The 27,144-nt window shown below is 40.6% G+C and overlaps 3 protein-coding genes and 1 pseudogene across 4 annotated transcripts; 3 read left to right on the forward strand and 1 right to left on the reverse strand.

Moving 5' to 3' along the window:
• Positions 1-1,687: 1,687 nt before the first annotated feature.
• mgrn1b (mahogunin, ring finger 1b) lies at positions 1,688-11,517 on the reverse strand. Of its 2 annotated transcripts, XM_085783792.1 has the most exons (17): positions 11,150-11,517; positions 10,033-10,151; positions 9,804-9,892; positions 9,555-9,701; positions 8,779-8,896; positions 8,554-8,620; positions 8,419-8,462; positions 8,273-8,320; positions 7,390-7,458; positions 7,137-7,296; positions 6,947-7,056; positions 6,593-6,807; positions 5,693-5,804; positions 5,538-5,583; positions 5,339-5,443; positions 4,961-5,006; positions 1,688-3,634 (listed from the first exon to the last, which is right to left on the reverse strand). In XM_085783792.1, exons 1-16 carry the CDS (start codon positions 11,235-11,237, stop codon positions 4,966-4,968), a joined length of 1,578 nt encoding a protein of 525 aa, XP_085639918.1. In that variant the 5' UTR covers positions 11,238-11,517; the 3' UTR covers positions 1,688-3,634; positions 4,961-4,965. The 2 variants fall into 2 exon arrangements, with proteins under 2 accessions (XP_085639918.1, XP_085639917.1); XM_085783791.1 differs by lacking the exon at positions 4,961-5,006.
• A 2,662-nt stretch (positions 11,518-14,179) lies between these two features.
• Positions 14,180-15,823, forward strand: LOC146982688 (uncharacterized). Its single transcript, XM_085783795.1, has 3 exons — positions 14,180-14,663; positions 14,747-14,866; positions 14,968-15,823. Exons 1-3 carry the CDS (start codon positions 14,188-14,190, stop codon positions 15,821-15,823), a joined length of 1,452 nt encoding a protein of 483 aa, XP_085639921.1. The 5' UTR covers positions 14,180-14,187.
• A 1,085-nt stretch (positions 15,824-16,908) lies between these two features.
• On the forward strand, positions 16,909-20,497 carry LOC146982689 (uncharacterized). Its single transcript, XM_085783794.1, has 4 exons — positions 16,909-17,000; positions 18,325-18,921; positions 19,010-19,129; positions 19,462-20,497. The coding sequence occupies exons 1-4, from the start codon at positions 16,987-16,989 to the stop codon at positions 20,402-20,404; spliced, it is 1,674 nt and encodes a 557-aa protein (XP_085639920.1). The 5' UTR covers positions 16,909-16,986; the 3' UTR covers positions 20,405-20,497.
• A 1,637-nt stretch (positions 20,498-22,134) lies between these two features.
• On the forward strand, positions 22,135-24,674 carry LOC146982690 (apolipoprotein L3-like; annotated as a pseudogene).
• Positions 24,675-27,144: the final 2,470 nt, after the last annotated feature.

Consider the following 27,144-nt stretch of genomic DNA (forward strand, 5'->3'; position numbering starts at 1 on the left):
CAACACACACACATTTTAAAGAGCGAGGGCACTGGAAAATTATTCTAAAAGTCAACTGTCACTCATCAACTGCCTGCTGCAGCGCACGTAGCTTCACCTGCAATAAATAATGTTCAACCAAACTAGTTCATAAAATATTCAAACATTTTTTCCTATAAGAACCAGCAATCTATTGTAGGCTACTGATGCTAAAAATGTCAATAGATATCCACAGAATATATTACAAATACATACAGTACATTTGTTTTTCTGAGCTTACCATAATAAAATATAAATATGTAGGCAATGTGTACAGTCATTTGTGATATAAAACATCTAACAAACATAATAACCAAATCATTTTATTGTCACTTAGTATTTGATGCATCATTCAGCTGCATTTATTTACTACATTTTTCAGGATACTACTTTTGAAACCAAATGTTACAAGTGTATTTGCATGCATGTGTGTGTGTGTGTGTGTGTCTGCATGTCTGGTATTCATCCACTTGGCCCTGAGTCAGCTCTAGTTAATTTGTTGACAGTGCAGGTTGTGTGTTATCCTCCAGCCCTCTGGTCCCAGAGGCGATTTATTCACCAGCAGAAACTGAACCAACTGAAACTCTCACATTATTTTCCTTTGAAAACTGAGGGACGTGTATTTATCTACAGGCTAAAACTGCTCTGAAATAAAATGTATTTCTCTTTTTTTTTTTTACATACAGGAACAAAAAAAGAAATTGACGGTAAGTCAAGACATCACAGATAAACAAGGTGTTTCAAGTCAAAGATTAACTGAGAACCTTAATGGTTTTTACTGCAGTCCATGGTCCATGTGCTGCAGGCAAATAAAAACACAGGTCAAACACACAGTACTGACCGGAGTGAGTCAGACCTGGAAGCTGCAGTTTCAGGACTCTAGTTTCTACCAGACACTGGCTTCAGGTTGACAGCTTTCACTTTTCATTAGTTTTTTCTTTTTTTATTGAAAATGTTCAGAGCAATAAATATACGGTATGAACATTGTCACCACATATACAGCTTAAATACAATAATAACAAATCCTAAAACTGTGGTCCTGAAAGTATAGTCTTCTTGTTAGCCTTGAGAAAGTGGTCCTAAATCTGTAGTCCTAAACCCATGGTCCTGAGACTGCAGCTTCCAGATCTGCAGGAACACCACTTGTTTAATTGCCTGCTTGTCCAGCGGGGGGCAGCGTTTACCCTGCAGGAGGAGAACTCACTGTGCATGGGTTTGTACTGCAACTACACAGGAACAGCCAGGTTCAAAAGACCTGCATAAGTTTTGTTATCTCATACACTCTGTGCGTGTATGTGTGTGTGTGTCTGTAGTATGGAGGGTGGGAGGGAGGCGCTTTCTTTGTAATTGTTTTTAACGTGTAAAGCACTTTGTGTTGCATGTCTTTGCAGGAAAAGTGCTCTATAAATAAAGTTTTGATTTAATTTTTGATTTGGTAGTTTGGGATGTTATTGCAGTTTTATTGTCACGATGTCAGGAATTCAAGGGAAATATGTTTTCACATTTCATCCTGCAATTATAGCAAAACGACTGATGGCAGCAAAAGCATTAATGTTTTGGAAAAGTTCAAATTTAAGTCTAATTCAACTTTTTAACCAAACACCACATTGCATTGCAACAGAATGGAATTTGCAGTAAAAATAAATAAATGAATGAGTCGGAAAACAAGTGGTAGTTGAAGTACTGAGTCTTTGTTCTTTATTGTTATACACATGCTGCTATACACACGAGGATAGACAGGTACTGATTTTACAGAGAGCCACAAGCCACCTACTGTGGAGTTATCCTGGATACCAGGTCATAGTGGTCAGAACAAGAACAGGAAGGCACAGTGTCAAGTTGAAATGGCACAGAAGAGGAGGAGAAGGAAGAGGAGGAAGGGGGGAAAAGACAAAAATAACCACCATACTCAAAAGCCGTGAGAGTTTTAAGCGTCTACAAATTCACATGCAAATGCTATAGCCCGATTATTAGAATGCAACGTTTGCATCTATTGCATTAGATGTTTTCCTTCTAGTCAAACATACATTTAAGAGAATCCACTTGAACCTAAATACTAAGATTAAATGCATAATTGATAAATGGTCATAACAGTTAAATGAACAGCTCAATTGAATATTGCTCAATAACGTGATACATTTCTCCAGTGGCGTGAAGGATCGCGATAGAAAAAGAAAGGCTCTGTACATCAGCATGAGGAGTCCTGTACGCGGGCTGGACGCCGCTCTGTGTTGTGGCGTCTCCGAGAACACTAATGTCCGATGCGACAAGCAGGCAGCCATATCAAGTCAAGGCACATAGATCTATATGCATGGCGCTACACATACAGGACCAAGGTACGTAAAAAGGCGTTGCAGCCACACACAAAAAATCCCCTAAATCTCCCATTTTTTGTTTTTTTGTTTTGCAGCCACATCACAAAAGCAGACACCGGCATTGCCACACACACACACACACAAAAATAAAATATAACAAAAATAAAAATACAGAATGTACAGAGATCAGCCACATCTACGACAAGCACCACTTACTGTGCCATACTCATCATACATGTCAGCAAAAACATGAAGCTGGAGCGTCTATGCTTGTTGCAGGCTTTAACCGTCTTTGAGTTCAGCTGTTAGGATGTGAATCTGTAGCTCTTATTTTGATTATCAAAGGTTTTTAAATATGTGCATGTTAACTGAATCTAGTCCCATTACTTCAATATCTGGATTTTTTTTTTCTCTATATTATATGCAAGTATACAATTTTGGAGGTAACTACACAGGATTCTAGTACAGTTATAATACATAGATATCACACATCATCTGAAATAATAATACTTAAAAAAACTGACATGTGGATGTTTAAGACTGCAGAAAACTTAAACTAATGTCATAAAAGGCTTGTTATGAGGAATGGATTATAAACCAGTGCAAAAAGAAAAAAAAAGTCACTTCAAATGGACACATAAACACATAAAGTCATATGTTTTTAACCCCATAATGCTCAACCTGACTGGAAAAAATGAACACAATATCTAAACACAGAGTATTTTTTTTGGATTTAGTGCCAAGAAATCCATACAGAGTTAATTTAAAGTTAAGTGTGCTTAGAAGCGCCACTGGGTGACAGGTAGTGAAATATCTCCACATTACAAGTCCACAACTTTGGCCAAGACACACAACTGAACACCATCTGACAGTTAATGAAATGTTTTCAAAGGCGGGGGAAACATTATCTATTTTCTTTTCTTTTCTTCTTTTTTTTTTTTACATCAGTCATTTTTTGCATGGATCGAATTTCTTTTCTAATGTCAGAGACGTTATAATGGGATTAACAGAATCCTCCCTCGTCCTGGTGAACTTCCTGTCAGGGTCTTTGTCCACTGATCACAGAAGCAGAAGACTTGAACTGGGGATGGGAGGGGCGTTAAGAGGAAGAGAGGGAGTTGGATGAACTTGTGAAAAGCATAAATCTGCTCTGATGGATGAGAGGGGGAGAGAAAGGCTGGATCTGAGTCAGGGGTTGAGATGCTCGTCCTCCATGTGAAGGCTGCTCGTGGGACACAGGAGAGGCTGGCTGGAGCAGTTTGTGCTCTGACTTTTCAGGCTTTCCGTCGACTCTGAAGAACCTGCAGAGGGAGAGGAAACTGATAAGCATCGAGGCCCAGAGTGAAGTTTCCGGTCAACAACAGAGGCACCTTAAGCAGCTCTTATTGTTCATATCACTTAGAGTTAAAGGGATACGCCAACATTTTTTTTCTCAAACGCTGGAAGTGCATAGGTAGTGTTAGCCTGCCTCATACCCGAGCCGAAATCAGCAGTCAGAAACTGATTTCATTTCAGCTCTTAAAGCAGAAGTAAGCGATCCGGTCGTTTTGGCTAACTTCTTGTCAGCCGATGGAGTTAGCAGTCCCCGCCCTCGTCATGGATCTATTGGTCCTCGTCCCTACGTCACCACATTCATGCGCATCCCTTGGCTGCACACACAGGCCTTCATGCCGTTCTCTCTCCTCATTGGATAAAGGTTGTAGGATACAAGGAAGTATACAAGAAGTTTTCTCCTCGGCTTACAGCAGAGCAGAGTGACTGACAGACCCATGTTTCAGACCAAACACTCTATGTAAGTGATTGCTGTCGGAAGATATAACTATTTAAGACTTATATTAACACAAACATTCCGCTTACTTCTGCTTTAACTCTGTACATATCACTTTATCGACATTTCAAACATTTTTAGGCAAGAAAGTAGCTGTTTAGATTAGCAGTGTGTCGTTAATTTGTCTAAATACCAGCTGTTTACAATTTTGTTCGGACGAATTCGGCGCTACTCCAGCTAGCCGTTGTGACCAACGCACTTCCAGTTACTTTCACAAAATAAAAACACCCGTTGCCCTTTACATACAGAAAACCATGACGATAGAATTTGTGCTTTTACTTTGAAATAGGAAGCTAACCTACCCTCGATGTAGCTAGCTTGAACCAAATAAACCGTCTTTGCTTGAACCCTCCGTTTTGACCGATCTCGTCCCGTTACCGGCATTTGACCGCTCAAGATGCCTTACCGGAGAGTTTTGTCAGCTCTGAGACGAAGATCGGCCTGTTTAGAGGTGCTGAAGAGTGTCTCTGATGACTTTAGGTGGAGACAGGCTAACACTACCTAATACCTATACACTTCCAGCATTCGAGCTAAGCTAATTACGGGCGATACGGACTCTCCCTTGTTACTGCACGCACAGTCGAAAGGATGGTGTCTATCTGCTTGTCATGGACTCGGGAGTGAGGCAAGACAAGTAAAAACAAAAAAAAAAATGTTGCCGTATCCCTTTAATACCTGCTGGATCTTTTTACTCTAGCTCTGACTGACAACAGTGAATGTGTTCATGGAGAAACAGGATTCAGTGGGAGCAGTAGAGCTCGTACACAGAGAAGCAGAGCAGACAGGAAAGCCTACATACCACAGTTACTCCTCCATACCAATAGAGCAGGAATCAGGACCTAGAGCTGCCCAGAGTGAGGCAGTATGAAGGGGTCAGACCACAGGGAACAGGAGAGGCACAAGAAGCACTCAGGTTAGATGCAAAGCACAGGAAATCACAGCCTCAAAGTCTTGGATTAAAGAAGAGAGACACTGGGCTGAGCATCAGAGATTCATCATCGGAACAAAAGGCAAAAATGAGCAAGAAACAGATGATTTATAGGAGCTTGATCAGCTAAATTGCTTTAAGCTGTCATCAGAAAGTACAGGACTACACGGTAAAAAGCTTCATCCAAAAACACAACACGCATTCACATCTCATCTCATCTCATCTTTCTTTCCCATTTGTTCCTCTCACCCGGCAGAGACAGGTCGCCCGGTGGGTCGCTCTCTGTTTTGGTCAAGCTGCTGTGTTCGCTGCTGCAGTCCTGCAGGATGTCTCCCCCAGCATGCATCCTGTCCTCTGGATCACGGAGGAGAGCGGGCGAGAAGAGCAACGGTGTCACTCAAACGCATCATTGATAGTTTGTTAATCGTGAGGAAATGAGGGAACTCACCATCATCTGGAGACAGAGACTCTGCCACGTCCTCGGTCGCTGTGGCCTGGAGAGAGACAGAGTCAGATCTTTATGGTTTGGACATTTTAAAGTCTTTTAAAAGCTTTTTTTTTTAAATAAGAATTTAAATATCAGGAAGTAAGGTGGCTCCTTACGTCTGTGGGGGCGGGGCTGCTGGACAGCATCGTGTGTGGCTGAGCATCAGACATCTCCGACAGCTTCTCCTCATCCTCCTCCTGGATGGGAGAGGATGGAGACCTGAGGGTGCTGCAGGGGAGGGCGAGGTGAGACATTAATGAAGACACAAAGATAAAACTCGAAAGGATAAATCATTTATGTGACATTTGAAGAGATTTCCCTGAGAAGTATTCAAGATATTACATTAAAGGGATAGTTCAACATTTTTGGCAAATTGGCCCATTGTCATAATCACTATAGTTTTAGCAGTAGGTCCGCTACCTTTAATTGTGGGTGCAAGCTATTTTTAGAATGGCGGAGCAGAGCCGCGAGCTGCTCAGAGCTACGCTACGGAGGCTCATGGGATTTCTTGGTTTCCCTCATCAAACTCATCAAATACACAATCCAACAACTCCGAAACGCTCTGGTGGACAAGTTGTGACCTGCACATTCACCACGCTATGAGATAATAACAGAACTTTATGAAACTGAGTTGTTTTCGAAGTAAATTCATGCAAAACCACTGATGCACGTTCCCATCGGGGGCAGTTTTTCGGCAAGCAGTCTCTGCATTTAAAGGTAAAAAATCTACTCCTAAAACTATAGGGATAATGGCAATGGGCCAATTTGCCAAAAAGTTGAACTATCCCTTTAACTAAGGTCAAAATCTAATGACCTTTGACCATCAGCACCCAAATTCAGTCTGTCTCTGATTCAAGGTGAATGTTTTTACCAAATGTAAAGAAATACCCTCAAGTCATTACAGAGATCCTGAGTTCACAAAGACTAAACCATGTTTTTTGTGGCCACTTTGATCTTTGACCACCAATATAAAATGTTGTGTGAATGTAAACATCCTCATTGGGAGGTTAGGTTACCTGTCAGGTGACTTGCTGACTTTGCTTTTCTGCAGACTCCCATCACTCAAATGCTCCGGGGAGCTCAGCTGTCGGCCTTCACCTCCCAGACCCCCCGAGAAGTTGATTTCATCGTACAGGGGGGCCGATGGGATGGCAGGAGACACCGACCGCAGACCGTTCAGAGCCTCCAGCAGCGAGATGGGCTCGAAGCCGGGAGGGACCGAGTCTGTGCCCTGCAAAGAGATGAGAAACAATGATGTTTACATTTACCGAGTAACACAAGGGCAACACAGCAGGGAGAAAACACAGATCACAGTTGTTACATATCACCTCCAGTTTGGCTGATAATACACAGATGTGCATGAGACTTACTGAGTGCTCATCGTGGTCCATGGTCTGGGCCAGAACAGGGCTGAAGGACACAGGAGAAAGAGCTCCAGGCTTTTTCCTCACAGCTCTGATCTGCAGGAGGGCTCTGAAGGCTGAAGAGAGGACGGCCAGGTCACACTAAGCACAATTATTGTATTTAATTTGATCAAAAAATAACGTTATCGGCTCTTACGCAGCCTGCAGATGGGACAGTTGTTGGCCTGGTAACGCAGAGTGTCTGCGCAGGAGTTGCACAGACACAGATGTCTGCAGGGCAGGATGAGCGTGTCTCTCAGGTCTGACAGACAGACAACACACTCGTTGCTGTTGTCGCTGTTCTCGTCATCAGAAGGCTGGAGAACAAAACAAAACAGAATTTATTAAGCTGAATAAATAAAACAGTGATGATTTTCAGCAAATGATTGAAACAACACAACCACCCGTACCTTGGTTTCCTGGTTGTTTTTGTTCTCAATGCCGTAGATCTCCTGGAGGAGGTAGCTCACACGGTCCACCTGAAAAAGATTAAACAGATATTATATTATAAGATTATCACTCCCACACTTCAAATCCAAACTCAAAACCCACCTGTTCAAAACTGCCTTTTCCCTATGATTTCATTTGCACCATCTAATTTTAACCATTCATCATCATTTTGTTTACTCTCCATTGTTATAATTGATTGTGTTGCACTGTTTTTAACCAATGTACAGTGTCCTTGAGTGTCCAGAAAGGTGCCTATAACTAAAATGTATTATTATTATACATCATCTCCACTGTCTTTTGTTTTGTTTCTTTGTTTTTTTTTCTAGAGAGGCATGAGAGCAGTGCAGCACAAAAAAATAAAACCATTACCGCCACAACCTTTACATAGATGCTATATATAACTTCCTTGAGCTTCATGTAATCTTAGATTGCATTTAAGGTCTTCTTGAGAGATCTACGTTATTACCAGACTCCCAGGGGTCTCGGCACAGATTTTAAAGGCCTTTCAAAAGCTGCAGAGGGAACGAGGATCAAAACAGAAAATGCAGCTGGAATACTAAAAATAGTTATATTTCATTTAGAGCAATCTGCCTGCGCTCTTTCCAGAATGTCGACCCCGTGTCCTCAAACATCCGTCTTTCACCTGGCCGGCGCTGCGTTAAGAACACGCTGTACTTTATAGATTAATGACTGCGCTGCTATGTAAATGAATAAATCCAAGCAGAATATTTATGATGCACGAGCAAACCCCAAACCGTGATAAAAATACATCTCCCTTCTAACTTCAATAAAATATGAATATTTATAATGTCAATTTTGAAAGAAGATTATTTATAAACTTACAATTTGTTTCTGCTTCAGAGGTTTGACAGAGAAACTGCCATCAACGTGCTGAAGGCAGAGAAAAAAACAAAACATGTTTCAACTCTTATAAACATTTGTTCTACACGGATTAACAGGCACTTACTGTTGTGAGGGTGAACACTTACTCTCTCAAAGGCTGCCAGGAGCACATGAGCATGTCCAAGGCAATCTTCAAAAACGAAACAAACACAGAGGAAGTCAAATGTTGACCCAGTGACCATTTGAGTTTATCACAGAGGAAAAAGACTTAGGAAACTCACCATCTCCTTCGTCCACCACAGCCTGGATAACCATGGGAAACACTCCTCGATCAAGGTCGAAGTTCAGCTGTGGCAGGAAAAGATACAAGTCAGTGAGCTGCAGTTGTAAACGGAGGACAAAGATCAAATCCCATGTTGCTGTACTGGCAAAAAGTCCCAGATTTAGCAGCGTTTTTGTAACGTGTGATCTAGTAATAAACTCCACTTGTTGCTGCAGATACTCACATCCTCCTCTTTCCACTCGGTGAAATCGATTTTGAAAGACGGCATGGAGAACTGTTGGCTCACCCCTCGCTTGTAATGCACAGTTTCAGACACCATCGATGGATCCTTTGGACTGTACCTAAACACAGCATGATACAGATTAAATGGTCAGTGTGTGTGCGTGCTCTATTCTGCTGAGAAAAGAAACAGAAAAAGACTGACATTTAGACATCCCATCAGTGTGACAAGATTCACAGGAGCTGTCACAGTTTAAATGATCAATAAAGTAATTATTGTCTGTGGACAGAATGAAAATAAAGAAAACTGAAAAACACAGAGCTGTTCTGGTCTTTTTGATAGCAGAAAAAAAATGACTCATCGCTCTGTCACATAAAACAATAACTTCAGTGGAAAGTATTACTTTCATCTTCTTCGGAGTCTTATCTGCACAGTATCCATGGTGACTGCTGGTTGCTAAGGACCCGCCGTTATCTACTCGAGTCTTTGTGCTCTATGGCTTGAATTTCACAATAATGGGTATAGTATAAAACGTCTCTGACAATGTTTAACACCAAAAATGAAGCTACGGTGTCAATCTAACTGGTCAGATTAACATCTTAATACTTAATAATCTCACAGACAGACACTAAGCTCCCTGTTTGATTCAGAAAAAGGTTAAATTGTGATATTTAGAGAGTAGAAAAGTTCATTTCTATGTAACTGTTTATCATTTGCGCATCAAATATCTAAAGTTTCTTTATATTTAGCCCCAATAGAGAAGTAAATGAAGTTCTTACACTGCCATCCCATTGGAGAACTCCTCGAACGCCTGGCAGTAGAGGGTGATGGCCACTCTGGCATCGGCATCGAAGGTGAACTCTACTCCGTACTGGACCTTTGGTTTCCCTCCTTCTTCCACCGGTGTGTCAGAATCATCTTTATACCTACAATCAAGAGGTTTGACACGACATGCATTAACTTAAATCAGCACATTTCCTTTGAATAACTCTGAACTCTCTCTCGTTGTGGTTTGTATCTTTCTTTACCTGACCAAACGCAATGAGTCCTTTCTAATGTTGACCAGACTCCTCAGGGTTTTCACCGGCTCGTGAGGTGCAGGCGTCACATACGGAAACTAACAACAGGAGGAAAAGAAAGGAGGATCACTGATTTTGTATTGACAACTGTTTCATCTGCCCCGTTGAACGTAGAACTAGATTTACATCTGTACATTTGAATTCTCAAATGATTTAAACAATCATCAGTTTTTTTCACCTGCACTGGCCTGTTTCCAAGAAAATTCAGGTCCATGTTTTCTCCAAAGAGGTATCCCTCAGGATGCGGTGTGTCGAATTTCTCTCCTCCCATGAAGAAGTGGCTCGCAAAATAATTCCCTGAGGACAAGAGAGAAAAGAAGGATGAGTAATAAAAGCAGACTGACAAACACAGCGCAGTTAAAATTTACTGTACTTGTTTTTAAAAAGAGAACATCTGGATCAGTGTAAACAATACATGAAATGGTTTGTGTAGAAATAAGACTGAGAGTTGTGGTGTGATATGCAAACTACTGTTTTAGGTCACCCAAGAAATAAACAAACAGCATCACCCCATACAGAATTAACAAGAGTTTTAGCAGGATTTATCTATATAGGATGTTTAATTGTAGCTAGCTCTCATAGGTGTGTACATATGACCAGCTGACAATAAAATGCCTGGGTGGTTGTTTTTATGGAGTTTCAATGAGCTTGACCTCTTGGTCTCACATTGACACACCGACTCTCAAACTCACTTTACATAATCTGAGAACAGATCTTTTTTTTTTTTTTTAAAGTGAACAATCATTAACAAATGATTATAAAACCTAGGATTATAAACCAATTATTATGAGTGTCGCTGTGTTGGAGACGGCACCGTGAAGGTCTTTGTTTTGAAACCTGGAAATCACGTGTTGACGTGTGTGTATGTGTGTGTGTCATGTCTCTGGACGTCAGCAGCTTTTGACTCACTTCTTGAAGCTTCAATCTTAAGTGTTGTAGTCTGTACAGTCAGTTTTTTGTCAAACGATGCTTTGTGAATTAAGATAATTATTATTAAAGGGACCTGGTTGTAAACGAACTTGCTTGAACCCCGCACAGTGTCCGACATTCAATAATATTACAGTATACATACCAGTAACATGTCTGATGTGTCAATGTGTGAGATCTGGCTTTGAATAAACAATCAAATGTGTATACGTCCACACGCAGTCATTATCTAACTATACAGATGACGATGATCAATATTAAAGTCATTATTGGGAAGTGTTTGTCTCAGTTTTTTTGCTCATACTTTAGGTCATGTCGATAACTGCATGTTACGTAAACACAGGTAAGACATGCTCCCGGTCGCTTACCAGATTTCGGTGGAAATCGATAGGCCGAGTTGGCCTGGATATCGATATCCTCAACACCAGCGATCCTGCGGCTCAGGATGGACCCCATCTTTCCCTGCTCGATCGCCGATGTTAGCTACGGTTAGCAAGCAGCTTGGCAAGCTAACTGTTAACGGCGCGACGGCAGCTCCAATTAGCTCTGCCTTCGGGGGCACGCTAACACCAAATCGAAGATAACATCGACGGAGACAACAAACAAAGCTGTCGTTAGTTGAACATTTTACGCGTTTGGCTGTAACAACAGTGTCTTCGCCGTCGTGCTACCGCTAACAGGAAACAGAAAGCGTCTCGGGCGAGAGTCTCTGCTGTTGTTTTGGCCGAGCTGTGCTAACGGAGCAGGGAGTCGACCTGATTGGCTGTCTCCGAGCGTTCCATAGAGTCAGGGCGCTCGTCCTATGTCGAGGGACCGCCCGGCGCTCGGCGGGGAGCACGGAGTCAGGTCAGGGAGGGGAAGAGGTGAAAGGGTCAGGAAGAAACTCAAAGTGGAATCTGATCAATAATGAAAGACATAATTAAAGGAACACATCGACACAATTGCTTTTACATTAGTTATTTTAGTGTGTCTTAGCTCCACAAAGTTCATTTATTACGGTTCTAAAGGGAGCTGCACTACATGGCAGCCGCAGAAACCAGTGATAATAAAACTAACAAAAAACAAAAATTGTCACGTTTCAGATAATCTGTATCATGTAAATTAAGATTAGACAAAAGTTTGTTTATTCGTTTGTTGGTTTTTATTTTTATTTTGTGTCCCTGTCGTGTTCTGTATGATTGATTGTTGGTTGTTGTTTGGCTGTGTGTATGTTTAATAATGATTTGTATGCACTGTCTGGTGGCTTTTGCACCAAAGCAAATAGAGTAATAAATAAATAAAAAAGTTGATCACAAAAAAAGATTAGACAAAAGTCATGTATATGAATTTATAGATCTCCTGACCGATGCTCCTCTGCGAATCATTGGACCACGTTGCATTATCACAAAAGCAGAAGAACTCCAGTGTATTAATGTAGGCTATAATCTGATAATGTTATTTTTTATTTATTTGTTTATTTGAATGGGAAAGTGCACATTAAAGGACATAAGAACATGTAAATATGATGGATTATAGCAGGATGCTAGTTTTCGTTCGTAGTCCCAATAACATAAAAACTGTTCAAAACAATACAACATTACGCATAATAAAAAAAGTAAACAACACAAAAGGCAACAGTAACAATGAAAAACACATTGAGAGACACATTCATTTTTCTCAGGCAGGGAGACCATAAGAGTTTCGTTTTGGGTAATAAAGTGCATAAGTACTGGGTGTGACGAGTGCATCAGCAAGTAAATGATACATTTCAGCCTGCAGAATAATAAAAAAAAAGTTTGGAGAAGTGGGAGTGCAGGGCTCAATTTGCTTAAGCAGTGAAGGGAGATCATAAACACATGAATGCAGTCCAAAGGCAAGTACTAAACAGCACTATATAAGAGCTTGCTCTCATTTGTTCAGAAACTGAAGTCTTCACACTGAGAAGAGAGGATGTCTGCTGAAAGGTAAACTTTAAAACCAGATATCATCCTATCGAGTTCTCCTTGAATATGACTTTCATTACACTTTCTCTCCGTACTCTTTTCAAAACAAATAACAATAGACAGAGAGAGAGAGAGAGGGAGTAGAATCTCTACTGTACAATTGTGTCCATCAGCTGTTAGGTCTCATTGGCCAGATAAATCACCATAGCCTACATTAGATCATTAGTTTCAAATTAAAAAGTAAACTTCAATCCAAATCCAGACAAGTTATGGCAACTTCACAAGCAATCTCACAAACTGGTTGATGTGCTGTTTTACAGAAAGGAACTACATGAGGCTTTGTGCCACTACCATAGGCGGCCTTACCTATGTTTCAACCGTTTCAATTGAAACGGGCCCCAGCCACCAGGGGGGCCCCCAGCTGCCAGTCACCAAGTAAAAGACAGCACAATAATTCATCACCTAGGTTTCACCTTAACATACACACACACACACACAGGCCTACATCCACCACACACACAAACAGCTCTGTCCACCGTGCGGTCACACACTCGACCCCTGATCCGCTCTACAACCACTGATGCGCGTATCATGCCACACCGCGACTGTAGCCTACTAGTCGCTCCTAATTAATAATACGGCAGGAAATATCAAAACAACGTAGCTTACCTTTGAAAACGGCCCAAACTATCAATAGACCCTCGTTTTCCTTCTCCCAGTATTATTCCTTTTCTCTTAGCGTTTCTAATGTCCTTTTGTTTTTCCTGCTTTCCTCCTGACGTGCGCCCAGTTGCGTAACCTGATGATTGACGTCTGTCAATCACTTTCCTCCTCTTTTCTTTTTTTCCTCGGGTTAAAATGCCTCCAAACAGGCGATCTATGAGTACGTCCCAACCTAACAGAGAAATAAAACACAGCGAGAGCACAACTAAAATGTGATATTATTGGCAGCTTATTTACAGATTGTAATAATGGAGGAGACAGCTGTCTGTCTGCTGCTCCAGCACCGCAGCACCGACAGGATCAGCACCTGTAGACGTCTGTCTGTCCGCATGTCTCGTCCTTTCCTTGTCCGTGGTCGTGATGCTGAAATAACGCGGAGCACTTTGCTCTCATTACTTTTGTTGCCAATTTAAATTCAGAATAGGCTATTGTTAAAGTTTTTGATTGTGTTAAGATCCCTGGTTTCTTGCCCTTATAGTGATTTTAACACTTAATGTGTTGTGCGTACCTGGGATGCATGGATAGTGCGTTTACTGCGTCCTTTCAGGGTTTAAAGCATCAGCGACACATGGACACATAGCTGGCAAATAATGTTATGTTTAACAGGGTAGGGCCTCATATGAAATATTGAAACGGGCCCCCAGATGTCTAAGGCCGCCACTGGCCACTACGTCAGAGATACCCTCATCTACATCAACAAAGTGAGAGAATTCAGCAAGAAGATTTCTAAATGGGTGATTATGAGAAAGAAAGAATCTCACATGATGATGGACATTAAAAACAGGGACGATCAACTTCACTTGAGCTTCAGCCATGTTAAGCAGTCAAAGAACAGATTAAAGGCCTTTGGGGAATTTTTGAAGGACAAGATGACCCTGCAGAAAACTATTGACAACAAGCGTGCAATACTGAAGGAGGAGCTTTCCAATGTGTTGAAGGACACTCTGGAAAGCCTGAAGGAGCTCGACTGCTTCCTGGATGCAGTGGAGAAGTTGGCGGTCACCTCACCTCATGTGTTCACGGAGAACCAGATGATACATCTGCCTGATGGCATCAGCTTCAGATATGTTCAGCATGTCATCGATGCTGCAGGAAAGATCTGCCCTCGTCTCCTTGAGTTTAAAAGAGATGCAGAAGTCTTCTTCCACCCTAGACTTCAAAATGTGGAGGTGCTCTTGTATCAGTTGGACAGATACATACAGACCACCCAGACAATTTGTGAGATGTTCAAAAACAGGTAAAAAGATCTTTCATGAGCAAAATAAGATACATATTCTACGCTAGAAACGTCTACACAGTAATTGTGAATGTCTGTCACAGCTCCTTAGGCGGGTTTTGGGGGGAAAAAACAAGTGAAACTCAGGTTGATCTGGATGTGGACCTGTCTGAAGACGATATACAGAGGATGCTTCGTCACATTAATGAACTTGAGGAAATCAGGTAAAAAAAAACAAACAAAAAAACATAGATCCCAAATCAGTGTTTTTAAATAGGAAACATTCTGAAGCCTGACTCCATTTCCTCTTTTTGGTTTTTTTCAGGATGAACCAACACTTCCGGACAGCTTTCCTGTTTCAGGGGGAATCATGTTCTGGCTTTATCAGTGAATTCAACAAGCGTCACCCCGGGATGCTTCAGTTTCTAAAGGACCTGGAGGAGAATGCAGTTCAGCTTGACAGGATGAATAAAGGGTCAAAGATCTCCAGTGTTGCAGGCAGCTCAGTGGGGGCAGTTGGAGGTGTGCTTTCCATTGTTGGTTTGGCGTTAATTCCTGTAACAGCAGGAGTGTCTTTAGGTCTCATAGGGGCAGGTGTAGGTCTAGGGGCTGCCAGTGGCCTCAACAGTGCTGTCACCACAGGCACAGGGATTGGAGTGAACCATAAGCATCAAAAGAAAGCCAGTGAAGTCTTCCAGCTCTTCATGGAGGATGTGCAGAGTCTCCAAGATTGTCTAGAGAAGGTGATCAATCAAACTGTGATGCAACCCGACAGGATAGATGTGGTGGGAGTGGTCAACGTCCTGCGTAATGTTGGTGCTGTTGGAAGAGCCATTGACACAATTGTCGATGTTGCCTCTACAACTATGCCCAGGGTAGCCTCAGACATCCCAGATATTGGTCAGGCAGTCAGAGGGCCTCTTGCTCTAACCAAGTCGGCCAGAGCACGTTACATTGCTCTCAATGCTCTTTTCATTGGCATGGATGTCTTCTTCATCTGTAAAGATAGCATCAGTCTGGCCAAAGGCAGCGAGACAGAGTTCTCACAGTCCATCAGAGCCAGAGCTGCACTTTGGAGTTCAGAGATAGACGCATGGGAGAAGATCCGTGACTCCTTGTGGGAAAGTCTGCCGACTTCAGAGAGAAAGAAAAGTATACTGGAGACATCATTTTATCCATGAAGTAGATCCAGACCTCTACTGAGAAAAAGATGCAGAAATTTCTGATCAAGTGGATGGAAAGTGAACAGAAAAATTAGTTTCTGTCAACAAAAGCACTCAGTAAACTTGCTGCATCGCTACCAACTCTCACAAGATCCCTTTCAATATTTCATAACCCTAAGAGCTATAAATCACCAATCAGCCTCAGACATCATTTAAATCTGTTGATGGCATATTATGTATTTCTCATAAAACTGATTTATTGAGTCTGTCAACAATTGAATGTTAGCCTTTTCCCTCACTTAATTTATCTGTTTTACAGTGAAGTTTGTCTCAATACATAATGTCAGTCAGTAACATACTTTTAAGAAAACATCAACCACACCAACAATCTCAAGAAATATAAATTAATGTAGATTAAATTGTATGAGAGTAAATGTATTTTCTTTGATTTTTTTCTTTATGTAATGTTGAAAAATCAAATTGCATTTCCACCATGTGACCACTTGGGGGCGACTATACACTCAGGTCAACAGTGGCAATCTTATGCAAAAATAACATAAAGTTCATGATTATTTTTGTTGGATTTGTCACTTTATTTCTTCATTTAACAAATAATATTGTATGTGTAACCTAAATTGTAATTCAATTTTATACAATCAAAGAATGAAGAAACAGCTTTACAGCTTTAGCTACAGCTCAGTGTCTCACATGTTATATACATTTTACTCTTTTTTTAATAACTGCACAACATTTTTGGTTTGTACAGAGATTTCTGAGGTCACAACCACACCAGCACCAAACACCACTCTTAAGCCATGAGGAAGGAAGTGACTTGGAAGTACGACATTCACACTCATTAAACACACAAACATTCCTCTTTGGTGTTTACAGTCAACCTAATGTTCTCACAGAGAGTTTCCCACATATTTTCAACAACATACTGTAATTTCCCACTATATCTACTGCTATCTTCGAATGAAGGCAGTATCAACAAGTAAGTGACACATTTCAGCCTGTAAACTAATAATAAAAAAGGTACTAGCCTTGGAGAAGTGGGAGTTTCCCAACTTCCTGATATTAATGCAGCCCAAAGGCAAATCCAGTACTCTTCCCACTGGTTTTAAGAGCTTGTGCCACTTTCATTTTATCAGAAACTGAAGTCTTCACACTGAGAGGAAAGGATGTCTGTTACAAGGTAAACTTTAAAACGAGATATCATCCTATTGTGGCTTTGCTTTCCTGCTTGCGCTCTAAAGTAATTTTTAAGAAGACAAATGCTGGAGACAGAAAGCTTAACATTGCCTCATGATTCATGTGTGATCATTTGAATGTGTTACAGCTACTTAGTTTACAGCCACATACATGGATTTTTATGTTAAGGCAGTAGCTCTTATCTCGCTGATTTAGGAGGAAGTCCTACAAATAATTAGTGTGTCAGATGAAACATCAGCTGACCAGTGTAAGAGCAATCAACAAAGCCAATTTATACTGTTTTCTGTGTTTTATACTGTCTCTGCTGTTTTTAACTGAATTACAATTTAAATTGCTGTATTTTATGATTTTTAAACTGTAAAGTGTCTTTGAGCATTTGAAAAAGCGCTTATAAATAAAATGTATTATTATTATTATTATTATTATTATTAAAACCGAATTACAAAGAATCATAAAAGGTCTGCTGTAATTCCATGTTACAATGTTTTAGAAACCAAAAACAAATGAAAAATAGATAGAGTTTGATGAGGATGCAATAACATTGCTTACTCATTGAAAAAAAAACATAATTTGTCAAGTGTTGCACTACTTGGCAACAGAGAAAATTCCACTTTACAACACAGACAAACAGCATCACTTTGCCGTCCCAAAGCCCAACTATTCACTACATTGTGATGTTTCTGATGATGAGTTACCAGCAATTTTAACAAAAAGACACTTAACAACAAAACAAAGATTAAAATCTTACCCTTAAAATTAAAAGGGATGAAGGGATGTATTATTTGGCCACTGAATTGTTACTGAGTTGGATGTCTGGTACACTTTAGGGGATTTTCAAAAGTTTCTGTTTAATAACGAAAGCAAAGTGTGTGTACAAAGTGATTTTATTGCTGTGAAACCATGTGTGCTCCTGACACACCTTCTGAGCAAATACAGAGAAAAACATTAAACTATGACGCATACACGGACATGTTGGGGATTATAGCTTACCTGCTTTGTCACACACCTGCTGTTCCTATATCTGCTGTGTCACTGGTCCATGTTTCTCCACCGAGGTTTCCCTGAATATGGCTTTCATTACTCAAATACTCTTTCTCTCCGTATACTCTTTTCAAAACAAACAACAATAGACGGGGAGAGAGGGAGTGGAAACTCTGTACAATTCTGTGCTTCAACTATTAAGTTATTACTGTATAGCTCTCATTATAGCTAAATTAAAAAAGTGAACAACAAAATCCAAACAGATGGGTTATGGCAACTATTTCAAAACTTCTGCAGTTCAAACTAATTGAAGTGCTGTTTTACAGAAAGGAACTACATGAGGCTTTGTGCCACTACGTCAGAGATACCTTCATCTACATCAACAAAGTGAGAGAATTCAGCAAGAAGATTTCTAAATGGGTGATTATGAGAGAGAAAGAATCAGACATGATGAAGGACATTAAAAACAGGGACGATCAACTTCACTTGAGCTTCAAACAAGTTAAGCAATCAGAGGCCAAAGGTAAAGCGTTTGGGGAATTTTTGAAGAACAAGATGACCCTGCAGACAGCTGTAGACACGAAGCGTGCAATACTGCAGGAGGAGCTTTCCAATGTGTTGAAGGACACTCTGGAAGGCCTGAAGAAGCTCGACTGCTTCCTGGATGCAGTGGAGAAGCTGGCGGTCACCTCACCTCATGTGTTCACGGAGAACCAGATGATACGTCTGCCTGATGGCATCAGCTTCAGACATGTTCAGGACGTCATCGATACTGCAGGAGAGATCTGTCCTCGTCTCCTTGAGTTTAAAAGAGAAGCAGAAGTCTTCTTCCATCCTAGACTTCAAAATGTGGAGGTGTTGTTGTATCAGTTGGACAGATACATAGAGGCCACCCAGACAATTTGTGGGAACTTCAAATACAGGTAAAATGATATTTTATGAGCAAAATTGCACATTTTTAGAATCATCTATTGTAGACAGTTAATGTGAATGGTTAAATGTCTGTCACAGCTCTTTAGGTGGGTTTTGTGGGAAGAAAACAGGTGAATCTCAGGTTGACCTGGATCTGGACCTGTCTGAAGACGACATACAGAAGATGCTGCGTCACATTAATGAGCTTGAGGAAATCAGGTAAAGGTGACCCAATGCATGTTTTTATGTGATTTGTTCATAGATTGTTGTTTTGTGTAATGTGAATTTGTACTTCAAAGGATGCTCAAACCTGAAGGTAAAGAGAAAGAAAAGAAATGAAAAATCACAGATCCCAAATCCAGTGTTTCATTCAGTATCAGTATCAGTATTTATTTCACACAAAACACATGATATCTACAGAACAGAAAAGGAAAAAAACAATTGTGTGAAGCGGCAGGTCTCCCAAGAAGCTATTTAAAGCTTATGGCGGGACCCTTAGAGTTCAGGAGTTCAGTAGTTCAACTGTATTTCCTCTTTTTGGTTTTTTTCAGGATGAACCAACACTTCCGGACAGCTTTCCTGTTTCAGGGGGAATCATGTTCTGGCTTTATCAGTGAATTCAACAAGCGTCACCCCGGGATGCTTCAGTTTCTGAAGGACCTGGAGGAGAATGCAGTTCAGCTTGACAGGATGGATAAGGGATCGAAGATCTCCAGTGTTGCAGGCAGCTCAGTGGGGGCAGTTGCAGGTGTGCTTTCCATTGTTGGTTTGGCGTTAATTCCTGTAACAGCAGGAGTGTCCCTAGCTCTGACAATGACAGGTGTAGGTCTGGGTATCACCAGCGGAGTTAACAGTATTGTCACCACAGCCACAGGGATTGGAGTGAACCATAAGCATCAAAAGAAAGCCAGTGAAGTCTTCCAGCTCTTCATGGAGGATGTGCAGAGTCTCATAGATTGTCTGGAAAAGGTGATCAATCAAACAGGCTCAAAAATGGATCCCAGCAAGATCGATGTGGCGGTGGGAGTGGGCAAGGTTCTTGTCAAAGTTGGTACTGTTGGAAAAGCCATTGATTCACTTGTTGATGCTGCCTCTGCAGCTAAGTTGTTGAAAAATGAAGAGATAATTGCAGCTGCTGGTAAGGTGGTGGCACAAGAAGGTAAAGCATTACGTAATGTGCCCAGGGTAGCCTCGGACATCCCAGATATTGGTCAGGCAGCAGCCAAAGGGCCTCTTGCTCTGACCAAGGGGGCCAGAGCAGGTTTCATTGCTCTCAATGCTCTTTTCCTTGGCATGGATGTCTTCTTCATCTGTAAAGATGGCATCAGTCTGGCCAAAGGCAGCGAGACAGAGGTGGTACAGTTCATCAGAGCCAGAGCTGCACTTTGGAGCTCAGAGATAGACGCATGGGAGAGGATCCGTGACTCCTTGTGTGAAAGTCTGTCGACCTCAAAGAGAAAGAAAAATACCTTGGAGACATCATTTTATCCATGAAGTAGATCCAGACCTCTACTGAGAAAAAGATGTGGACATTTCTGATCAAGTAGATAGAAAGTGAACAGAAAAAAATGGTTTCTGTCAACAAAGCATGAGTAAACTTGCCTTTTCAATATTTGATCATATCACCAGCCTCAGACAAAATTTAGATCTGTTAATGGCGTATTATGTATTTCTCATGATGAAACTGATTTATTGAGTCTGTCAACAATTGAATGTGTGGTTAGCCTTTTCCCTCACTTGATTTATATCTCTTTCACAATGAAGCTTGACTTGTCTCAATACGTCAGTGAGTATTAGTCAGCCCAAAAGATCATAGGATGCCCACTCCCCTCTCTAGAGGAACTGTACAACACCCGGTGTCTCACAAAAGCCAAGAAAGTTGTGAATGACCCATCTCATCCCGGACACTCACTGTTTGAGCTTCTGCCATCAGGCAGACGCTACAGGGCATTAAAAACCCGCACAAACAGGCTCAAGAACAGTTTCTATGCCAGAGCCATAGATGCACTTAACACGGCCATCATGTAAACATATGCAGAATGTGAATACATGTTGTTGTATCCTGACCTGTATGTGTTTTTAATTGATTTTATTTATTTATTTTATTTTTTATTTTTTCCTAACTTGCACTTTAAGGACTGCACCCAATTTCGTTGTAGGCAGTAGGCTACTTGTGCAATGACAATAGACATTCAATTCAATTCAAAACATATATTTTACGATACCAAAAAATTTAAGAAACACAAATGAATGTAGATTAAATTGTATGATCAATAATGTAATTTCTTTGATGTTTTGTTTCATGCAATGTTTAACCATAAAGTTTCATTTACTCCATATGACCACTGGGGGGCGACTATACACTCAGGTCAACAGTAGCAATTTATTATAAATAGAAAGTTCATGATTATTTTTATTGGATTTGTCTCTTTATTTCTTTCTCTAACAAATTATATTGTATGTGTAACTTTAATCGCAATAAAATAAAAAATTGTCTACAGCTGTTACTGTGAGTCAGTGAGAGTTGTCTCTATGTCAGTCCTGTGATAAACTTGCCACCTTAAAAACTAGGTTGAATGGGCTGCTGCTCACATGTTGTATACATTTTACTCTTCTTTTTTTTTAATAACTGCAAAACATTTTAAGTTTATGCAGAGATGTCTGAGGTCACAACCACACGAGCACCAACCACAACTCTTAAGACGTGAGAAAGAGAACTGACTCAGAGAGAATAGCTTCTGCCAGGAGAATAAAGAACCTCTATTGTTGATTTTTTCGATATAAGATTTTGTTTGTCCTCTTTTGAGCTTGAAACTTGAGTGTATCTTTTGCTTTTTGTTCAGGTTTAAGTATGACCTTCACACCTCATTAAATTCAGAAACATCATCTTTGTTGTTTACAATTGGCAAATAAAACCTTATTTTGTGACTCTAAATTAATTGCTTCAGTTAAGCTCACTATTCTCAAGAGAGTTTGTCACATATTCTCAACAATATCATTTTCCACTATGTCTATTGCTAACTAGTGAAGACAGCAGTTTCATTCTGCAGAATTAAAAAAAAGTTGATGGGGAAGTGAGAGCGGCTCAATTTGCTTATAAGCAGTGAGGGGAGATCATATCGGCTAAATGCAAGCCAAAGGCAAGTTCAGCACTATACCCACTGGTTTAACAAGCTTGTTGTACTTTCATTTTATCAGAAACTGAAGACTTCACAGAGGAGAAGATGTCTGCTGCAAGGTAGGGGAGACTGCGGCAACACTTTTTTTATTTATTTTTTTACTTTTTTCTCAGTTACTCAGAGACTATTTGGACTACACTCACCAAACGTTTACATACCCATAGGCTACCATTTAAAGATGGCTACATATGACACATCAATCACAATAACTGTTTGAATGGAAGAAGATGTTGCAACTTCTTGAAATGGAAGAAGACATTGCAACTGACCCCAAACCTGGGGACAGTTGCACGAATCAGGGACGGTTGCAACATATTAAACACATATTAACTTTTGATTTTTGTCTCAATACGCATTGTTTTGCTAAAATATGCATTGTTTTAAAAATAATACTGTAGTATTATTTATCTATTTAGTAATATTTATCAAAGAACAGTTAGAGTTTCTCTGCACATTGAGTCAATGTGCAGATGTTACTGGTGATATTAAAACTCAATAGCTCAGTGGGAGACAAGAAGAATGGAACAACTTTGCAGTACAAAATATTTTTATTTAACATGTATTCTACTTTTAGATGATTTATTCACTATATCACAGCAAAAATAATTTGAACTTCTTTGTCTCATAGAACAAAAATAGTTGCTCATTTTTTCAACAAGTTTTTTTTGGGAATCATTTTGCTTATCTTTAGCATTATGGTCTAATTTGCTATTCTGTTCATCATGAGGAATAACATAGATAAATTGTGCCTATTTTGACCTAAAAATGTTTAATTTCATACATTTAGGTTTGCTTATGCACTTGCATATTTAAAATAAATAATATTCAATCCAAATCCAAGCAGGCAACTTTATGTTGAGTTATGGCAACTTCACAAGCCATCTCACCAACTGGTTGATGTGCTGTTTCACAGAAAGGAACTACATGAGGCTTTGTGCCACTACGTCAGAGATACCCTCATCTACATCAACAAAGTGAGAGAATTCAGTGAGGACTCGGAGATTTCTAAATGGGTGGAAATGAGGAAGACAGAATCAACAAAGATGCAGGACATTAAAAACAGGGACGATCAACTTCACTTGAGCTTCAGCCATGTTGAGGAGTCAGAGGACAAAGGTAAAGCCTTTGGGGAACTTTTGAAGTGACCCTGCAGACAGCTGTAGACACGAAGCGTGCAATACTGAAGGAGGAGCTTTCCAATGTGTTGAAGGACACTCTGGAAGGCCTGAAGGAGCTCGACTGCTTCCTGGATGCAGTGGAGAAGCTGGCGGTCACTTCACCTCATGTGTTCACGGAGAACCAGATGATACGTCTGCCTGATGGCATCGGCTTCGAACATGTTCAGGATGTCATCGATGCTGCAGGAAAGATCTGCCCTCGTCTCCTTGAGTTAAAAAGAGATGCAGAAGTCTTCTTCCACCCTAGACTTCAAAATGTGGAGATGTTTTTGTATCAGTTGGACAGATACATACAGGCCACCCAGACCATATGTGAGATGTTCAAAAACAGGTAAAAAGATCTTTCATGAGCAAAATAATATGCATATTTAACACTAGAAACGTCTACACAGTAATTGTGAATTTCTGTCACAGCTCCTTAGGCGGGTTTTGTGGGATGCTTCAGTTTCTGAAGGACCTGGAGGAGAATGCAGTTCAGCTTGACAGGATGGATAAAGGATCAAAGATCTCCAGTGTTGCAGGCAGCTCAGTGGGGGCAGTTGGAGGTGTGCTTTCCATTGTTGGTTTGGCGTTAATTCCTGTAACAGCGGGAGTGTCTTCAGGTCTCATAGGGGCAGGTGTAGGTCTAGGGGCTGCCAGTGGCCTCAACAGTGCTGTCACCACAGGCACAGGGATTGGAGTGAACCGTAAGCATCAAAAGAAAGCCAGTGAAGTCTTCCAGGTCTTCATGAAGGATGTGCAGAGTCTCCAAGATTGTCTAGAGAAGGTGATCAATCAAACTGTGATGCAACCCGACAGGATAGATGTGGTGGGAGTGGTCAACGTCCTGCGTAACGCTGGTACTGTTGGAAGGGCCATTGATACAATTGTCGATGTTGCCTCTACAACTATGCCCAGGGTAGCCTCAGACATCCCAGATATTGGTGAGACAGTAGTCAGAGGGCCTCTTGCTCTAACCAAGTCAGCCAGAGCAGGTTTCATTGCTCTCAATGCTCTTTTCATTGGCATGGATGTCTTCTTCATCTGTAAAGATAGCATCAGTCTGGCCAAAGGCAGCGAGACAGAGTTCTCACAGTCCATCAGAGCCAGAGCTGCACTTTGGAGTTCAGAGATAGACGCATGGGAGAAGATCCGTGACACCTTGTGGGAAAGTCTGTCGACCTCAGAGAGAAAGAAAAGTTCCTTAGAGACATCATTTTATCCATGAAGTAGATCCAGACCTCTACTGAGAAAAAGATGCAGAAATTTCTGATCAAGTAGATGGAAAGTGAACAGAAAAATGAGTTTCTGTCAACAAAAGCACTCAGTAAACTTGCTGCATCGCTACCAACTCTCACAAGATACCCTTTCAATATTTCATAACCCTAAGAGCTATAAATCACCAATCAGCCTCAGACATAATTTAAATCTGTTGATGGCATATTATGTATTTCTCATAAAACTGATTTATTGAGTCTGTCAACAATTGAATGTTAGCCTTTTCCCTCACTTAATTTATCTGTTTTACAATGAAGTTTGTCTCAATACATGATGTCAGTCAGTAACATACTTTTAAGAAAACATCAACCACACCAACAATCTCAAGAAATATAAATTAAAGCAGAAGTAAGTGATATATTTGTGTTAATATAAGTCTTAAATAGTTATATCTTCCGACAGCAATCACTTACATAGAGTGTTTGAACTGAAACACGGGTCTGTCAGTCACTCTGCTCTGCTCTGAGTCGAGGAGAAAACATTTATCGTATCCTACAGTTTTTATCCAATGAGGAGAGAGAACGGCATGCAGGGCTGTGTGTGCAGCCACACAGCCCCATGAATGTGGCGACGTAGGGACGAGGACTGTTATGGTGCGTTCAAGGAAACTCGTATTTTTCCGACCGTGAAGTGGTACCAGTTCGATCTGGTACGAGTTACGAGTGGCCGTTATAGTGACTTTCAAGTGGGAGTTTCCCAAATTCCTGATATTACAGTAATGCAGCCCAAAGGCAAATCCAGTACTCTTCCCACTTGCGCCACTTTCATTTTATCAGAAACTGAAGTCTTCACACTGAGGAGAGGATGTCTGTTGCAAGGTAAACTTTAAAACGAGACATCATCTTATTGTGGCTTTGCTTTCCTGCTTGCGCTCTAAAGTCATTTTTAAGAAGACAAATGCTGGAGACAGAAAGCTTAACATTGCCTCATGATTCATGTGTGATCATTTTACGTAATGTGTTACAGCTACTTAGTTTACAGTCACATACATGGATTTTTATGTTAAGGTTAAAAGTAGCTCTTATCTCGCTGATTTACTGTAAGAGGAAGTCTAGTATGTCAGATGAAACATCAGCTGACCAGTAACCAACCAGAGTAATCAACAAAGCCGAATTACAAAGAATTATAAAAGGGCTGCTGTAATTCCACGTCACAATGTTTTAGAAACCAAAAACAAATGAATAATAGATAGAGTTTGATAAGGATGCAATAACATTGCTTACTCATTGAAAAGACTCAATCAGATCATTTGTCAGTGTTGCACTGCTTGGCAACAGACAAAATTCAACTTTACAACACAGACAAACAGCATCACTTTGCCGTCCCAAAGCTTCACTACATTATGATGTCTCTGATGATGAGTTACCAGCAGTTTTAACAAAAAGACACTTCTGTGGTGGCCCTGAAGTGCAAAACACAACGGCAAATCAGACAACAACGGCAAAAGAGAAAATACAACACAAAAAGAGAAAACACAACGGCAAAAGAGAAAACACAACGGCAAAAGAGAAAACACAACACAAAAAGAGAAAACACAACACAAAAAGAGAAAACACAACGACAAAAGAGAAAACACAACACAAAAAGAGAAAACACAACACAAAAAGAGAAAACACAACGGCAAATCAGAAAACACAACGACAAATTACTAAACAACGGCAAATCAGAAAACACAAAAGCAAAAGAGAAAACATAACACAGAAAGAGAAAACACAACAACATTAACCAAACTGGAAAAGGTAGGTACCCTCGGGTGACATGAATCGTCGCTGATTGGACAAAGAACTGGTCCGTGCTTTGAACCGGAAAAGACGGGGTTTGTACGGAAGCGCATTGCATTCACTGGATAATGATAATGATAATGTGTTTTCTCTTTTTGTGTTGTGTTTTCTCTTTTTGTGTTGTGTTTTCTGTTTTTGTGTTGTGTTTTCTGTTTTTGTGTTGTGTTTTCTCTTTTTGTGTTGTGTTTTCTGTTTTGCCGTTGTGTTTTCTCTTTTTGTGTTGTGTTTTCTCTTTTTGTGTTGTGTTTTCTGTTTTGCCGTTGTGTTTTCTCTTTTTGTGTTGTGTTTTCTCTTTTTGTGTTGTGTTTTCTGTTTTGCCGTTGTGTTTTCTCTTTTTGTGTTGTGTTTTCTGTTTTGCCGTTGTGTTTTCTCTTTTTGTGTTGTGTTTTCTCTTTTGCCGTTGTGTTTTCTCTTTTTGTGTTGTGTTTTCTCTTTTGTCGTTGTGTTTTCTCTTTTTGTGTTGTGTTTTCTTTTTTGCCGTTGTTGTCTGATTTGCCATTGTGTTTTGCACTTCAGGGCCACCGTACGCTGGCGCTCCCTGGATGAACGGCGCCCTTAGCATTCGCCTATAGCCTACTGCTTATGCCACGGGCCGGCCCTGCTTCTGAGCAAATACAGAGAAAAACATTAAACTATGAAGCATACACGGACATGTTAGGGATTATAGCTTACTTGCTTTGTCACAGACCTGTTCCTATATCTGCTGTGTCACTGGTCCTGCCAACATCATGTTTCTCCACTGAGGTTTCCCTGAATATGGCTTTCATTACTCAAATACTCTTTCTGTCCATATACTCTTTTCAAACAATAGACGGGGAGAGAGGGAGCGGAAACTCTAC

The sequence above is a fragment of the Trachurus japonicus genome, chromosome 8 (assembly GCF_045865225.1).
Source record: "Trachurus japonicus isolate A0001 chromosome 8, Traja_1.0".
NCBI lineage: Eukaryota > Metazoa > Chordata > Actinopteri > Carangiformes > Carangidae > Trachurus > Trachurus japonicus.

Coding starts and splice junctions, on each gene's coding strand:
- mgrn1b (XM_085783791.1), bottom strand. CDS start 11,237: ATGGGGTCCATCCTGAGCCGCAGGATCGCTGGTGTTGAGGATATCGAT. Junction 9,893..10,032: donor TTGGAAACAGGCCAGTGCAG/GTGAAAAAAACT, acceptor TCCTGTTGTTAG/TTTCCGTATGTGACGCCTGC. Junction 8,463..8,553: donor TGTGGTGGACGAAGGAGATG/GTGAGTTTCCTA, acceptor TCGTTTTTGAAG/ATTGCCTTGGACATGCTCAT.
- LOC146982689 (XM_085783794.1), top strand. Junction 18,922..19,009: donor TGTGGGAACTTCAAATACAG/GTAAAATGATAT, acceptor TGTCTGTCACAG/CTCTTTAGGTGGGTTTTGTG. Junction 19,130..19,461: donor AATGAGCTTGAGGAAATCAG/GTAAAGGTGACC, acceptor GGTTTTTTTCAG/GATGAACCAACACTTCCGGA.
- LOC146982688 (XM_085783795.1), top strand. CDS start 14,188: ATGATGATGGACATTAAAAACAGGGACGATCAACTTCACTTGAGCTTC. Junction 14,664..14,746: donor TGTGAGATGTTCAAAAACAG/GTAAAAAGATCT, acceptor TGTCTGTCACAG/CTCCTTAGGCGGGTTTTGGG. Junction 14,867..14,967: donor AATGAACTTGAGGAAATCAG/GTAAAAAAAAAC, acceptor GGTTTTTTTCAG/GATGAACCAACACTTCCGGA.